The sequence below is a fragment of the Parasteatoda tepidariorum genome, chromosome 9 (assembly GCF_043381705.1).
Source record: "Parasteatoda tepidariorum isolate YZ-2023 chromosome 9, CAS_Ptep_4.0, whole genome shotgun sequence".
Classification (NCBI taxonomy): Eukaryota; Metazoa; Arthropoda; class Arachnida; order Araneae; family Theridiidae; genus Parasteatoda; species Parasteatoda tepidariorum.
The window spans coordinates 63686222-63704118 of record NC_092212.1 but is presented as its reverse complement, the minus strand read 5'-3'; the positions used below and the strand labels follow the sequence as shown (position 1 = coordinate 63704118).

General features: G+C 28.1%; 1 protein-coding gene and 1 long non-coding RNA gene across 2 annotated transcripts in view; one reads left to right on the top strand and one right to left on the bottom strand.

Moving 5' to 3' along the window:
- The first annotated feature begins 10598 nt into the window (after positions 1–10598).
- LOC122270562 (uncharacterized) overlaps positions 10599–17897 on the top strand; it is a 7911-nt gene continuing 612 nt past the window's right edge. Inside the window, exon 1 of the long non-coding RNA XR_006225882.2 lies at positions 10599–10898. This is a non-coding gene — a long non-coding RNA (uncharacterized lncRNA). The remainder of the gene's footprint in view (positions 10899–17897) is intronic.
- The window catches only part of LOC107440866 (E3 ubiquitin-protein ligase ariadne-1), a 27945-nt gene continuing 24552 nt past the window's right edge, over positions 14505–17897 (bottom strand). Inside the window, exon 14 of the mRNA XM_016053930.3 lies at positions 14505–17548. Coding sequence (XP_015909416.1) covers positions 17467–17548 — 82 coding nt within the window. The 3' untranslated portion in view covers positions 14505–17466. The remainder of the gene's footprint in view (positions 17549–17897) is intronic.

Here is a 17897-nt window from a genome sequence, read left to right as displayed (position 1 = left end):
GTAAATGTTCCTGGGAGTGCATTGCAAGTTACGAAATTTAAAAAAATTTAATTAATAGAATTTAATACTGCTAAAGTAATAGTGTTTAAGCTGGGCAGTTATATATATATATAAATCTGTCAAGTTAACTGCAATCACGAAAGTGCCGAATAATTTTTAAACTTGCAAATTTATTTTTAAAAAATATGTAGATGTTTGCGGGGATGGCTAAAAATTAAACCTTTCAAGTTATTCCCTTTCTGTGATTTTTTTTTTTTTTTTAAGTTTGTCGCTGGCTGTTGCCCGTAAGTTGCCAAGATTTTGTAATTATTCGGCCACACACGAAAATCTTCCAAATTAACATGTTTAAGACATATTATTAGAAGAATAAAATCGTGTAATATAAATCTATGATTAAAAATAACGAATGAAAATTAATGTATTTTAATTTATTTTACTATTCTGATTTATAATAACATGTGAATTTTACCATAATATTATTAATGTTGGAGTAGTACTGGTTCTAATTGCATCACGTTACCATTTCTGTGAAAATGCTTAAGTTTTTTCTTTCATTTGAAGAGGTTGCATTTTATTGAATATTTTGTTTTTTTCTTTTCATTACTTAGCAGATATAAGATGGTATAAAATTTTTAAATATGTTTTTAAAGAATAATGTAGTTAGTGGTAATAGAATTACATATTGGGTAGCACAATTTTGCTATTTTACACTTAAGAAATTTTTTTTTAATCAGATTATAGAAAAAGCAAATTTAAGTCCGTTTATAAAGCTCTTTTTCTTTAATTGCTACTTAATTAATTTTGTTCAATTCAATTTCATTATATATCTTATCAATAATATTTCTCATCTCTCAATAGCAGTTTAGCTGACTGTAGAGATCGTCAACTATGTTAAATATAAGTTTAATCTGTGTAATTGAATCTACACAAATAATCAAATGAAGGATATTAAATCAATTAACCAGTATGTTTTAAAGAGTAATATTGTTTTCAATTCTGATGTTAATTATAAAATCGGAATGTGAAAAATATAACTTGAAATATTTTAACAGATTTTTTCTGACAAAATTGTTTTAAGTAGGAACAAATTAGATTTGACGATAAAATTCATTGTCATCTTCTTACATATCATATTTTGTTGGAATTTCACTCTTTCGTTTTCTGTTTAAAAGAAATAACAAGTTTATGTTACATTGGAAATAAGATAATTTTTAATTTTCTGTAGGTTCATAGTATCTTAAAAACACGTAAATAAGTTTTTTTTGGTGAACTTTAATGATGGAGATGAACTGTACTGTTCAGTTCTTGCTAAATAGTCACCTATATCCATTCAGTGCACCCAATTGCTAAAATAAAAATGCATTCTATTATTCTACTTTTAAAAAGTGAGTCTACATTATCAGTACATTTATAAACATCAAGGGTGTCTTTATGTATCGAAAGAGAAAAAAGTTCCAAAATTTTCTACTTCGTATTGGAAAATTTATTTTAGAAAATTACTCACGTTAAGATGTAATGCTGTGTTGCAAAATAATACTTAAGTGTATAAACAATTTAAACTATCTTTCTTTTTATTTATGAGTTTATTTTTACTTTTTCCAACTTAATTACTAATCGATAAAAAAGTAGAACCTAGTGATTTTCAAGAGTGTAAAAAATGTATGTCAGTTTGAAACTTTTAAGATTTTTGCATTTTTGGTTAATATTTGGTAATTTCTACCACTGTGGGGAAAACTGCCCTTGGGAAAATTAACTAAGCTACCTTTTTTTAAAAGTTTAAATCAGGGTTTGTTGATTTAAATCCAATGATTTTTTTTATATATATATTGATTTTAAAAGTTGAAAAACAATGTTTTAAATTATTGATACTTTAATTATTTTCTTTTCTTAGTTTTAAAATTTATTTTAAATAAATTGCTGTATTAAATAATTTTAGTTAACAAAATTATTTTCTTTCCTGATGTATGTTAAATTCCAACACATTTGAAATTACAATTTTAAAAATCTTTTGATTCTTGAGATTGAAGTAAACATTTAATGCAGTCTTAATATAGACTTGCATAACTGTAGAAAGTAATTAATAAACATGAAATCTTTTCCAAGAAAAATGCAAATAATGTTAATTAAAACTCTACGTTTTGATTGAAAAAGCATGGAATTAAAATCTACATTATATTTTATTGGTGGAAAATGTATATTTCTAAAACTTGAGGTTATATTAAAAAGAAATTCCTCTAATAGGCCAAAAATATACTCTATATGCCTTTCAAACTGTTTCAAAGTCTATTTGATGCAGTGGGATTATTAACTGATAACTGGTATTTTTTCTCATAATATGTTTACAGTATCTTTGACATTATCAGATTTTCTATAAAGAAATTTTGTGAAAAAAAAATTCCAATGAGTACGTAGATTTTTTAAAAAAATAATTAGCCTAAATCTATTTTGTTATAGGATTAAAAATGAATATTTTAATATAAAAATAGATAGATTAAATATTTATTTTTTGATAAATGAATACATTTTATTTATAAACACAATCTGTTACATTTATTTTGGCATTTTAAAAATCAAGAAAAAAAGATTTAAAAAATCACAATTTTAAATTAAAATTATGGTTTGCTAATTGAAACTTTGTTAAAGAACAGGGAAAAGAAAATGGTTAAAGAACAGGGGTCTGTCCAAGTCAAATTTACTACCGTTTAGCGATCCCTTCACAGATTCAACTTTAAGAAAAACGGCAGTTTCACAAAATACGTTTTTTTTTTTAAATTTTATTTTTGAGTCTCGTAAGAAACGATAAATTTATATTTTTACCATATTTTTGTGTTGATTTTTAAATACAATTTTTAATTTTCACAAAATATGTACCTCTCAGAAAAACCTAGACAGACCCCTGAAGAATTCTTTAAATTCTCTATTTCATCCAGTCTTTAAATTTCATTCATGCGTTCAAAGCTATGTATTAGAATGAAAAATTATTTTAGTAAGTTAGTGTTTCTAAAATATTGTTATAATATAGTTTTAATATTAATTTAATTTTTTGATTAAACATTTATAAAGTTTTTTGAATCAAAAATTAAAGTTCTTACAATGTATTTGAATAAAAATCAAAAATATCACAAACCCTGGTTTAAATATATGTTAATGGTGTTCTTTACGGAGTATTGCAGAGCAGACTTTTTAGAATTCATTATTTGGTCCTGAAATTTTTGTTACAATAAATTTCTGTTGTAATATAAAATTTAATTTTAAACAGGGTTGGCAGGTTTTTGACATGTGACAGTTTTTGACAGTTTAAACCGTGGTTTAAACCGTCACGTCAAAAACCTCACTGTCAAAAATGTCGAAAATGTCAAAAACCTATATTCATATGTGAAATTTAATTAATACATAAAATTTATATATTTTTTAAAGGATAGTGTTTCTAAATATGTTCTAGAAAAAATAAATTTTAAATTTTGAAGAAACACTTATATTTTGAACAGTAACCAAAATCTTGTACTTTTAAAAGCTCACATCTTTTGTAATATTATGTATTCATTTTCATGTGTTATTGAAAATCTGCAGTGATATTATTAAGAAATTTATTTATAACCAAATTTAGTGTATAGTATAGATTATACTAAAAATTAGACATTTTTAAAGATAAACATTAGCAGTTTTGTACATTAGACATCTTTTAAAGAAAAATCTTTTTAATATTCTTTTAAATCTTCTTAATAATCTTTTTAACATAAGACAATACAAATTTAAGTGCTTTCTGTTAAATACACAGAGTAGTTAGTGTCGATTTACAGTATATTCAGCCTATTCATTTACTATGCTGAAAATTTAGTTTATCCAAATACTTGTGAATTTCATTTTGCTGAATACTATATAGTTTTGTTGAATATCTAAATATTCAGCTGTTGAATAATTACTTCTTGCTTTCAAGATATGCATTATTTGTATTCTTAATACAAGTGGGGGAAAAAAATTAAGAGGTAAAAATTGTTTTAAAATGATAAGTGTAATAATTATAAATAAATATAATAAACAATATGAATTATATTTATCATTATTCACAAATATAACTACTTTTAAATTCAAATTAACATACTGGATAATAAAGATATTCGGTATAACATTAAAAAAAATTTTTATACACTTGTATCAAGTTTGTATTTATACAACATAACTTGTAAGTTCCTTATAAATATTAGTTATATGTTCCTTATATGTCAAAAATGCATAGTAATAAACTTTTAATTTTCTTAAGTATCAAAAAAAAAATTTTTTTTTTCAAAATATAAATATTTAAAAAAATTTTGTGCAAAATTTTTCTGCACATGCATTTGAATATAAATTTCTGAGATTTTAAATCTGTTATTTTACCTTAATTTTAATTAAAAAATATTTTAAAACCTGCTGATTACCTATAGTATAATTAAATTTCAATATAATGCATGGCAACTGTTGGTAGTTTTGAAGTTTATATATTTTCTTGGCAAACTTCAGTTTTTGACATTTTTGACGGGTTTTTGACGGTTTAAACCAGTATTATACCCTTGTCATGTCAAAAACCACTTTTTGACGTCAAAAACCCAACCCTGATTTTAAATGAATAATTTTTTTTGAATAAGAATGGTACGCCTATAAAAAATTCAAATATTGATATTATAATTTAATTTTTTTTAATATTTATAAATACCTTCCACAAACTCGAAAGTAAAGTCAAATAAAATTATTACTTGTATTAGGAAAAGAAACTACTTTTTTTTCAACTTTGAAGCCATTTAACTTGTTTTGTTCGACAATTAGAATTTATATTTTGAATTAAAATTTGAAATTTATATTTAACTAGATGAATACCCGTTCTTCGCACGGGGTCAATAAAAAAAAAGGGCAAATACTGAGAAGCACTACAAAATCATTCTCTAAACTGAAAGTCATATTCCGACACTATTGAAAAGCTTAATGTTCGATATAGGTAAATGACATTTTTCGGGAAATTAATGAATTAGAGAAAATAACAAAGTGGTTGCATCTATATGGGTATGTTTAAAGTAACTGTTTTTGCCTTCATTTTAATTTTAACATAACTATCCACATTAGTTTTTAGTATGCGTGCATGATTTTTATTCCAAATTATGATACGACTTTTTTTCCGTTCTCAAAATGTCACCTGGTTCTTCCACTAAGTAATAATTAATATAGCTAAAACAATTTTTGTTACCCTTTTCGGTGGCTTTGCGATATTAAAGTAGCAAAGCTCGTTGTTTGTCATCCCATTAGAGAAAAAATAAAATGTATTCAGCATCACTTGGCTCGCGGCCAACTCAAAATAGTCAAAGTTCACCACTATCAAGTAATTTTCTTAGGTGTACATCCCTTTCGAGGGGATGTAAAAACAGTTATTCCCAAACTATAGGTATGAAAACTGCTTAATATTGATGCAATTTTAATAAACACCAAATATACCAATGTAATATTTTGTACCTATATTGATATATTTTATACTTAAATTAATGTATTTCATACTTATTCCATGACCCTTCGTCATTTAAGTTTCATGCAGAATACATCTGTCAGTGGCAGCCAACTTAAAGTGAAATTTTAAAAAAAAAAGAATTTTTATCAGAATTTAAAAAGGATTTTGTAGCATTACCATTTCTCCATCTGACCTCTTAAAATACAGTCGGACCTCTATTTAACGAAGTCGCTAAATTCCGATGATAATTTCGTTACATAGAAAATTCGCTAAATAGAAAGTCACCTTCTGTTGTTGTTGTTACTTTACGTCACACTAGAACTGCACAATGGGCTATTGGCGACGGTCTGGGAAACATCCCGGAGGATGATCCGAAGACATGCCATCACAATTTTGATCCTCTGCAGAGGGGATGACTCCCCCGCTTCGGTAGCCCGACGACCTGCGCGCGAAGTCGAGAACTTTACGGTAGCACAGTTTAACGAGGACCAATACCGCACACCCTCGGTCCCTACGCAGACTGATCCAAGTGGTCACCCACCCGTACACTGACCGTAGCCAGTGATGCTTGACTTCGGTGATCTGCTGGAAACCGTGTCTTAACGATCAGTCCACTGCGGGGTCACCTTTTAAAATACTTAAACGATATAAAACAGGTTTTAAATTCATAAACAGTAGACATAATTAAAATAGCGTCCCGCAGTGGACTGATCGATAAGACACGGTAAAGTTCTCGTAAAGTTCTCGACTTCGCGCGCAGGTCGTCGGGCTACCGAAGCGGGGGAGTCATCCCCTCCGCAGAGGATCAAAATTGTGATGGCATGTCTTCGGATCATCCTCCGGGATGTTTCCCAGACCGTCGCCAATAGCCCATTGTGCAGCTCTAGTGCGACGTAAATTAACAACAATAATTAAAATAGCAATTAATACACCTTTATCTTGTAAACTAGTAACTACTATATATTTTATAAATCTTAACCATAAGAGAAATCTGCATGGAAAGCAGGAATAGAGCAAAATATTATTGAGTGTTATACTATCACGCTACATACATTTTAACTAGCCGATCAGGCGGCCGAGTGGTTAGCGTGTCTGACCGCGGAGCCATTGGCCGCGGGTTCGAATCCTGCTCAGGGCATGGATGTTTCTTTCTCTCTCCGTGTTCTATGTCCTTTCCTCTTTGTGTGTATGTGACCCGCCCTGTAAACCAGTTCTGGCATTTCTGTGGCCAATGGGAAAAACCCCAAGTGCCCGCCATTTAAAAAAAAATATATATATTTTAAACTAAAAGATGCTAAATTTATGCGTAAAATTATACCTGCATTTATTATAAAAGTAATATTAAATTTGCATTACCACATGCGTTCTTAAGTTTAATGGCTACTGATAAAATTCGTTAATTTTGTTTGAGTTTTTCGTTTGAAATGCAAAAAGGGAAAGGGATTTTACTGCTTTCTCTAAAAGTTAAGTGGCTTCAAAAATCAATTAAAGGGCATTTCCCCCATAAAATGCCTTAACAAGTTTAAAATGTTCTGAAATTTTACAGAAATAGGGAAAGTGGATCTCAAAGAAAAGTTCGTTAGAAAATTCATTTCGCTATTTGGAAAATGTTCCAAAATGTTCTTGGTTTCTGGAATAAATTCGCAAAACAGAGAAATTCGTAATAGGGAAGTTCGTTAAAAAGAAGTTCTTTTAATTCTACTTCATTAAAATATTAATACATTATCTTTGTTGCTATTAAGAAAAAATATTTTCTGAAACTACAAGGAATCCATTGTAAAATTCTTATCAAAACAGCACCAATTAACATATTACCTGTAGTGCATAATACCGTAAGTAGTACATAATGTCATCATAACATCTCACTTTTAATAGTTTCCTTTCTTAATGAAGTTTTTCTTCGGATAAGAAGAAAACGTAAAATAAATTTGTTTCTTAGGAGGAAAGAAAATGTTTGCATTAAATCATTTAAAATTGTGTGTATTTATGGTGCTGTTAGAATTGTTTTACATTAATTATCACACAAATTTTTTTTTAATTTGCCCCCAAAAAAATATTTATTAAAATCTATAGCAGTTTTAAATAAATGTAATGCCGTAGGACTGGGATAGCCTGGTTGGTAGGGCACTGGGTCCATGTCTAAAAGGTCGTGGGTTCGCTCCCCGCCGGTCGAATGATGACTGATGCACGTTAAATCTGCCGAGTCACCAAGTCCTCCATGTTCCCATAAGGAATCATACCTCTAGGGATACTGATCCAGGAGTTTTCTTGTCTTCTGGATTGGTTAGGCTACAGAGTTGAGCATTAGTAGTCATAAACCCAAAAATTGGACCTAACCTTACTCCTTATAATTTAAATAATATATCCCCCCCCCTTTTCTTTGTAAAACATGTCACTCATCTTATACCGGAATGTAATTATCTAATTTTGTCCTAGTTAAAAATTCCTCAACCAAAAAACAAGAAAAGTGTGAGATTTGTGTAAAACAATAATTTATAGAATAACACAATTTTGTTTTGAGCAAATTTATTTTAAGACTTTACAAGGCACTATATTTTAATGCGAATTAGAAACGTACAATCTTTGAATTTTTTAGACTCCATGTCATTAAAACGCATGTAATAACAACAAGCTAATAATAGACTAGTCTTTTAGAATTTTTTTTACAGGTTTCAATACTTAATTAGGAGTAGAAATCATGAGTCCAATGTCCGAGAGTTCGTGGGTTCGATCTCCGCCGGCTGAAGACTCTCCGTGTAGTAAATGGTGACTGGTGCACGTTAAATCTGCCGAGTCACAAAGTCCTCCATGTTCCCATAACAAATCAATACCTCTGGGGGTACTGATATAGAAGTTTCCTTATCTTCTGGATTGGTTCAAAATTACAACGCTACGGAGTTGAACATTAGTAGTCGTAAATCTAAAATTGGTTTAACTGTTCAACGACGGATACAATATACGTTATACGATTAACCATCCACGAAAAAGAAGTACAAACGAGATATGAAGACTGTTTGTTTAGATAATAACCTCTCCCTCTACTTTTTAAGGACTTGGGACCTTCTAGAATAATAGTTTATTCTAGGTAGCATTAAAAGGTTTTATCCTATTTTTTAAAAGAACTTTTTATTATTCTTTTCTAATTTGTCTTTTTTTTTCCTTTTTAGTTTTATGTTTTTTTTTTCTTCTAAAGTTTTTTATTACTATTCTTCAAGGTTTAATTTTCTTAAGCGTTCGTTGTTCTTTAAATTTTTGAAATTAATTTTTTAAAAAATATTCTTCTTTTCGTTATTATGTTCTAAAAATACTCCTCATCTGGCTTTATCAAATTTAAAGGTTCAGTAACTCGTACATCTGGCTGCTGATTTATAGTAGCCAACGTTTCAGCGAAGTTTTTTAGATGTGAAAATTAACGATCCTTCAATTCTGTATTGTGTGTGACATACTGACATATATTAATTTTCCTCTGCTAAGTCTGTATTTTAAATACATTGATACGTCGAAGTTTGCAAAAATGTAACAATATTTCACTGATTAAATTTTCAAGCCAAATTTAATCGAAAGAAAACTGTCATAATTACTCAAAAAACCTTAAATTCGAATATCATTCTGTCGATTAATTTGCAGACTATATTTTCCTTTTTTTACAAGAAATTAATTCAAAATGGTTATTTTTATTTCTTCATAATAAAACCGGCTTTTCATATCATCTAAATCTTGTTTACTCAAAAAATCATAAACGTAAGGGTCAAGGGTTAGAGAGCCGATTTTATGCATTTTATCTTTACACCATTTTACGATTTGGTTTAGTGAAACTTCCGCGTTACATTTTTGAATAACAAAAAGGCAAGCGTAACCGCCACATAAGTTCGAATAGCCTTGAAATTTTGTTTTATTGTATCTAACTCGACGATTCGATATAAATGATTGAAAATAATCCCCGTAATCGTTCGGGTGCCATCCGTTAGAATCAAAGAATTCCAAATTATGTTCGTCCTTTACGTAAAATGCAACCCAATGCTTATAACGATCTCGGAAAAAATGCCTTTTTGTAGCGGTGTTTACAATAAAAGCCGAATTGTTTTCAAGCGATGCTGGTATCTGATCTGCCATGAAAACTCCTTTAAATATTCCTTTTCTCTTAATATTTGAATCCACAACATCTTCTACTTCAAAGTCAGCCATTCCTCCTTGCAACATTTCAAAGCTGATCAAGCGTCCGTCTGAAAAAATTTCCAGATGTGGCTCGTTTAAATGCACTGAGATGACGTAATAATGCTGGTTGTTGATTGGACGATCGATTGCTTACGTCATGCTTGCTTTTTAGTTTCAGTTTCCGAATTGACGGTTTCAGTTTCTGAAATAATGGTTTCGGTTTCCGAAATAATGGTTTCAGTTTCTGAAATGATGGTTTCAGTTTCTAATATGACGGTTTCGGTTTCTGAAATAACGGTTTCAGTTTCCGTATACATTTTATACCTTTGTTTACTTATTCATTAGCATTCTTTTCTGCGCATTTAATTTACGTTGCGTCTAAATGATAAATGCAATGTAGTATTAGTGATATTTTAATTGTCTTATATTAATTATTATTGAAAATTATTAATTTGACTTATTATTAATTATTATTGGATAAAATAATGCTTAAGTCAGATTCCTTCTTTTGTGCTTTTATATTCAATTCCTGAAGATTTTTAGCTTTTTGAAATTCTATTATGATTTCTGCTATTTGCATTATTTCTTGTGCTTTACATTAATACTGTGTCATAGTGACAAATGCAATACAATATTAGTGATATTTTAATTTTTTAAGATTTTATTATTATTTTCGATTTAACTGAAAACTTTTACGTATGACTTTATTGAAAAAATAATTAAGTCAATAAATAAAATAATTAATTACCCAATGTTTATAACGATCTCGGAAAAATTTCTTTTTGTAGCCATGTTTACAATAAGAGCCGAACCGTTTTTGATCTGCCATTAAAACGTTTTTTAATATTCGCTTTCCTTTTCTCTTAATTTTCGAATCCACTACATTTTCGACTCAAACGTTTTTCATTCATCCTTCTAACATTTCACAGCTGATCCATGTTTCCGTTTGGAAAATTCGCTTCGCTCTGACATGTAACTCGTATATAAACCTTGAGATGACGTAATAATACTGACTTTTTATTGGACAATCGATCACTTACGTCATGCTTGCTTTTTACTTTCAGTTCGCTATTTTAATTTAGTTTCACTTTCTCAAATGATGGTTTCAATTTCATGCCCTTTTTTACTTATTTATTTGTGTTTAATTTACACAGAGTCTAAATGTCAAATGCAATATATTATTAGTAACATTTAAATTGTTTTATACTTCATTATTATTGACAATTTTATTTTCTATGAAATGACTTTTATTGGATCAAATAATACTGAAGTAAGATTACTCGCTTTGTTTCTTATCTTCAATTAAAATTTTTTTAGTTTCACTTTCTGAAATTCTGTTACTTGCATTACTTCTTGTACATTTAATTTGATAATTATTGATATATCGTTAGTGATATTATCATTGTTTTAACTTTTTTTGTAATTTTTATTTTCTATTAATTTGACATTTTTATGGATGATTATATTAGATAAAATAATACTTAAGTCTTGCTTTGTTTCTTAATTTTTCAGTTTCTGAAATTTTTTAGTTTCACTTTCTGAAATTCTGTTATCGTTATTTCTGTTACTTATTTTGTGTGCATTTCAATTACACAGTGTCTTAGTGACAAATGCAATATAGTAGTGACATTTTAATCCTTTTTAATTTAATATTGATGTCATTTTTTCGTCGATTAAATAGAAATTTTAAAGGATGATTTTATTGGATAAAATAAAAATCTTAGTCAGATCGCTTGCGTTTATTTTTATTTTCAGTTTCTGAAATTTGATTATTTATTCGCATCATTTCTTGCGCATTTCATTTACTAAGTGTTTGAATGATAATTGAAATTTATCGTTAGCGATATAATCATTGTTTTATCTTTTGTTATTTTTATTTTCTACTGAATTTAGACTCTTGAGGGTGATTGTACTAGTTGAAATAATATCACTTGCAAAATCAGATATTACTTGCGTTGTTTTTTCAGTTTCAGTTGATGAAAATATTTAGTTTCACTTTCTAAAATTCTTTTATTTTATTTTAATATTTCTTTTGCATTTTATTTACACAACGCAATATATTATTAATGCAATTTTAATTCTTTTAAATTTTGCTATTGTAATGTTTCTTTACGACGTAATTTAGACTTTTATGAATGATTAAATCGGCAAAAAAAAAATCCTTAAATTAGATTATTTGCTTTGTTTCCTTATTTTCCAGTTTCTGAAATATTTTAGTTTCACTTTCTGAAATTTTAATTCTACAATTTATTTTTGCATTAATTATTGTGTATTTCATTTACACAATGTCCAAGTGACATAGGCAATATATTATCAATAGTGGTATTTTAATTCTTCTTAATTTTGTAATTGTTGCCACTTTTATTTTCCATTAAATTGAGACTTTTGAGGAAGATCTTATGAGACAAAATAATACTTCAGTCAGATTGCTCGCTTTGTTTCTTTTTCAGTTCGTGAAAATTTTTCGTTTGACTTTCTAAAATTCTATTTGTATTATTTCTTTTAAATTGCAATATTTCTTGGGCATTTAATTTACACGGTATCATATGTGATTATTGCAATATATCGTTAGTGATATATTGCAGTGTCTTATCTTTCATTATCATTTTCTATTAAATTGTTACTATTGTGGGTGGTTTCATTGCATAAAATGATTCTTAATACAGATTACTTGCGTCGTTTTTTATGTTCAATTCGTGAATTTTATTATTGTCACTTTCTGAAATGTGATTGCATGAATTTTTATTAACATTACTAAAATTACATTGCATTTTAACAATGTTTCCTTTGACAATTGCAATTATGCTAGTTCCACATTTTTTGTTTATGTATTTTTTTACTTCAGTAGTAATTATTTGATGAAATATTATTTATTAGTTCAGAAAGTTTTTGGGTATAATAGACCTCTAGTCGATGTGCCCTGCTCTTTGGAGCTGCCCAACCTCTAAGTCTAAGTAACTTAACAGTTTCAGGTCGAAATTTTTATTAATTCCACTCTGTCGTTATTTTACAAACTATAAATTCATATGTGTCATTTTAATTGTTTAAAGTCTGTTACATTTACGCAAAGTCTCGGTTGTCAAATATTACAATAATTGTGATTTAGTTTATTTGATTTATTTTGACTTATGTTTTCATTTTAGTGATATCTTTAACGTGATTTTAATGCATAGAATATTAGTTTGTTCCTATAACTTGAGTGACTTTTTTTTAGATTCAATTCGTGAATTTTATTATTTTCATTTTCTGAAATAATGTGATTACATTAATTATTATGCATCAACATCACTTAAAGTAAATTACATTCCAGCAACTTCTCCTTTGACGATTGCAAGAAACGATTATTAAAGTGAAGTTTCATATTTTAACCTTTTGATGAAATATTATTTATTAGCTTAAAAAGTTTGCTTACTTTCAGTTCGAGAATTTTATTAATTTCACTTTCTACTATAACATAAGTAAAGTCTATGACTATCTGGCAGTAATACGTAATGGACCATTCTCACTACCCAATGCATACGATTTATGCTCATGAGCTTATGTCATATATGAAAGCAATTTCTTCATTTATTTAGTAGCCAGTTTTTTTAAAAAATTTTGTTCATTGAAATGTATACTATCGAACGAAATTTTAAGGTTGTAAATATTTTTTAAACTTAAAATTTGAAAAAGTTTTAAAAATACACACTAACTAAAAATTATAATCCGGAAACTATGTTCGACAGAGCACATTTCGAGGAATAGAATAGAACAAAAAATATATAAATTAGTTTTTGAATTAATGAGGAAATGACGTTCATATAATTATCCATACGTCAACACAGGAAAAGAATTTTTTTTTCTGCATAAAGACAACTGTTAAAAGAATTAAGGTGTTTTAATCATAGGATTCAATTTAATTGTAATAAATCCTGTAATTCAATTCAACACATTACAAATTGTATGTGTAGTACAAGGTGCGTCACAATGGCCTACAGGGTTTGGAATTCTAAGACAGATTCAAGGGTGATTGTGAGCCCAAGTTAAAATTCCAAAACATTTCTTGAGTTAAAAAAACAAACAAAAAAAAAACGACACTTAAATTGAAAAAAATTTAAACAAGGTTTTTTTCCTTTTTCCCAATATTTCTTAGTTTACTTAAAATATATTTAAAATTTTACCTATACTATTTACACACACCTATGATGACCTGGAGAAGTAATTAAAATGTACAAACATGTCTTTCTTTCTTGAGTTTACGATTATAATAACTATTTACTGATAAAAAATGTATATTAATCATGGATATAAGCTTATAAAGTATCTGGCTCTCACTTACAAACAAATAAAATAAACTGTGGTTTTAAGTTCCATCTTTGAAAATTTGATTTACGGAAACTGCTGTGATCAATGATTTTTTGAAACGCCTGGCCCTTCGATTTCCGGATCACTGTTAGTGAAAAATTCAGATTTTTTCCAGAGCACAATCAGCCCTGCAGATTTCTAGTCTAAAGCCAAATTCTTGCCACACTCACTGCAACATGTCACCCTTAATGGTAGTGATCCCTTGTCATAATTCTGTAAATCACAAGGCATAGGGGATACAAACACATAATTTTTGATGTAATGCCATAAATATATCTTAGAAAGGCTTTATAAGCTTTCCAAACTCCTTAAGAAATTGTGACACACCCAAGATTACACACTTAAGTGTTAACATGCAAGTTGAAGAAGCTGAAGGCTGCACCTTGAGGGGATTTATTTATCGACTATGTCAACCTTCAACTATCAAAAGGTACCTCAGGATAGAATCGAGTCAACATGTCTTATATACTAGTGATTTGGTATATAATATTTGTAGTGGTAGTTACGCCACAACCTAAAGAAACAAGACAAATGTAAATAAGAACTTTATTCGGATGATAAACCACAGTCCAACTTCATTACAACTTTTTGTACAGATAAACAATTTTAAATGCGCCCCAATGGATTCTTTTTTAAATGTGGTGCACCTGTTTCGAAGCAAGTCTTATACGTATACAATAAAAAAATTCTAACTCTAATTTTCTGAGTTTTTAATGCCGCACACAGAACAAAGAGAATTTCTTTACTGGTTTCACACAAGTCTAACCAATTCATAATAAACTATGGTTTATTTATGCAGAATTTTAGTGGTTTAATAAAAAGCTTTAATTTTTATTTTAACATACAGCACCACACTCAATTCATTACAGTTAAAGCTTTTATAAATAATTTTAGGAGATAATGAAGTTTTTAGTAATTTGATAAATAGAGTAGTTTATAAAAATAATCAACAAAAAATTAATTATTAATAAAACAACATGAATTATAATATATCATATTTACAAGTTTTAGTATATTACAACGATTCATTTTTCTTAATGAAAAAAAAGAGAGAAAAAAATCAATTGTAAAAGAAGAAAAATATTTTCATTCATAATTCACAACACTAAACATTTAGTTTTCATTTCACATAATGCATAAGTTTTAATAAATAAATTTTAAGATGTACTAGCTAAGAAACAATACCAAAATCAAATTTATTTAAAACAACTCAACTTTTGTATCTTGTTTAAATAGCTCCTTATAAGATATATAAAACTGAAAAACAGCAGAATCTCAATTATACTAACAGATGCAAGTCCTATGTAATAGAAAAGAAATTGGATTATTAAGATGTGGAGAGTACACAACTACAAATAAACCTAATTTGAGTTATTCCCAACAAATAATATTTAAGCAGAACCCGTTACATGGTTTTTTTTTTATTTGTTAAAACAGAATACACTTATCACAAACCGGAATTTTACCATCAGTTTAACAAAGCAATTTTTTACTAAATGTTTCATCTAATACAAAAACCTTATCAAAGTTTGGTTGACAACTGGAAATTAGGGGTGGTAGTTAGACCTGAAAATTTAAATTTTCGATCAGTAGCCACTTAACTTAATGAGTCTGTGACCTATATTGATAGGTCTTTTTTTATTTAATAGACCCTTTTTGCAAACTTTATATTTTTTTTTAAAAACAAAATTTCATATTCAAAATATGAGAAACAATTTAGTTAAACATACTGACTTTACAGAACTTCTTTTAAAAATATTTAGGGAGGCGAAATACACTTAATGTGCATTCTTTACAACTTTAGGTAACATGAGTAGTTAAAAAAAACTCTTCTTCCACATGAATCTTTCTATCACAAATTGATAGTTTCTGAAAATTTTGAATGGAGACACAGGACATATAAATGAAAATTCTGTTGCGCATTGATTTATTTTTATCATTAAACAACTTATAAAAAGACCAGTTGTTCATTTAATTCAATTTGCCACTTTTTTTTTGTTGACTCGCCAAGAGGAGACTCTGGTTATTTACAGGTCAACTTGTAGTTGCAAAAGTGAATACATTCGCTATCACTTCCAGTTGCTGCACCAGCATTTTGATCAAACGTTTGTAAAACGAAGAATTTGACAGCATTAGAGAAGGAGTAATTGAACCACTTACAATCCACATTTAATGTGAGTTTGGCAAAATCCTAAATTTCTCTGAAATTAATAGGTGTTGCACAAAGATTCCTTTTGCAAAAAAATATTTACTTTATTATTTTTTGTTTTGTTTTTGTAATTTACTTAATTTTGAGTATGAGTTACTATATTCCTTCATTTCTACATTCTTATTACAAATGAGTCTTTAAAAGAAACATGCAAATATCTGGTAAGTATCAAAGAAAAACAAAAAGTGATTTAAAAAAAATAAATTACAGCTTGTTATGGTTTGTATAATTAATATAGTAGAAGCTTGTTATGGTTTTGTTCATACTTGTATAATTTTTTAGAGCTGAGCAACTATTGCACTAAATGGTTCAATAAACATATGTTTCAACAACTAGGCAATTGAAACAGTAACCAAATTTTATTCATTATTTAAAAATAAAAAAAAGGAACTTGTAATTTTTTTGGTAGCCTGAGTAAAACATTTTTATAGTTGCGTAACTAAAAAATTTATTTAATAAAAGCAAATCTACACCATAACAAGTTTTGAATTAGTTGAGATTCTGCTGTGCATGCTTTTCCGTGTCACATAAGCTGCTATAATGGCAATTATAATTTGATTAAAATAACTAATAAGAATAAAAAACAGGACTTTTTTTTAAATCAATTTCAACTACTTTATTTAATGAAACAAACAAACGATCAAGAGTGTATAATAAATAAATTAAAAATTATTCATTATTTTAATTGTTCAAGAAGGGGTAGTTTTTTATACACTTATTCTGGTATCAAGTGTTGAAACATAACCATTTCAATAAAAAGTATACAAAATCAATTTCAAACAGAATTTAAAAACCATGCAATACCTCAACTTATTCACTCTTTAAATTAATATGCGTGTTTTTAATTATTGTACTTCATCAGAATTGATATTCTGCTGTTCTCTACAATAAACTAGCAGCTATTGAGTATTAAAATAATTATTATCTTATCAAATAAAAGTAATTTGAAATGAGTATACAATATTTTGAAGAAAAAAAAAATCAAAAATTCAAAGAGGGTACAATAATTCAATTTTATTAAATTATCTGAAGTAAAGCTGTTAGGAATCAAAAAATATTCCCCCGAGAGTCGAATCTGTTCATCCACTTATTGCGCGTCCACGCACACACACACACAAATACAAAGTTTATTGTCTGTGGCAGTATTGTTTATCCTACTGAGAAAAAAATTTTTTTTCTCCTTTTTTCATTGGACGTGGGGAATTTCTTTAACAGTCAATGTATGATTCAGTCTATGCAACAATTTAGCTTCTGTAAGAAATTTTGGAGATTTGTAATGAAAATCTCAGTCGATATATTCCCACCAGTCTTTTTCATAACCTTCATGCACATGCTCCAGCAGCGCTTTGCACCGACTTTCACAATACCTAGAAGGAAATTGAAGAAAATATGTACAAGAAAAATTGTTTTAGTAATTTAAATATTTCTTTGTAACAACAGCAACTTAAAGGGTTCTTATTCAACAACTAAATATCAAATTTTTTAAAAAAAATATATTTTTTTGGCTAATGCATATTAATTGGGTTGGCAACTAAATTCCTGTTTTATTTTTCTTCTTCTTAATTTTAACATTTTACACGTTATCAAATATGTTTGGCATAATGCTTCAGATCAGGGTTTTCCAACTTACATGAGACCGGAGGTCACAAATAAAAACACCAGTCAAATGGCGGGCCGCAACTTTGTCAAAATTTTATATAGGACTCTTTCATGTTT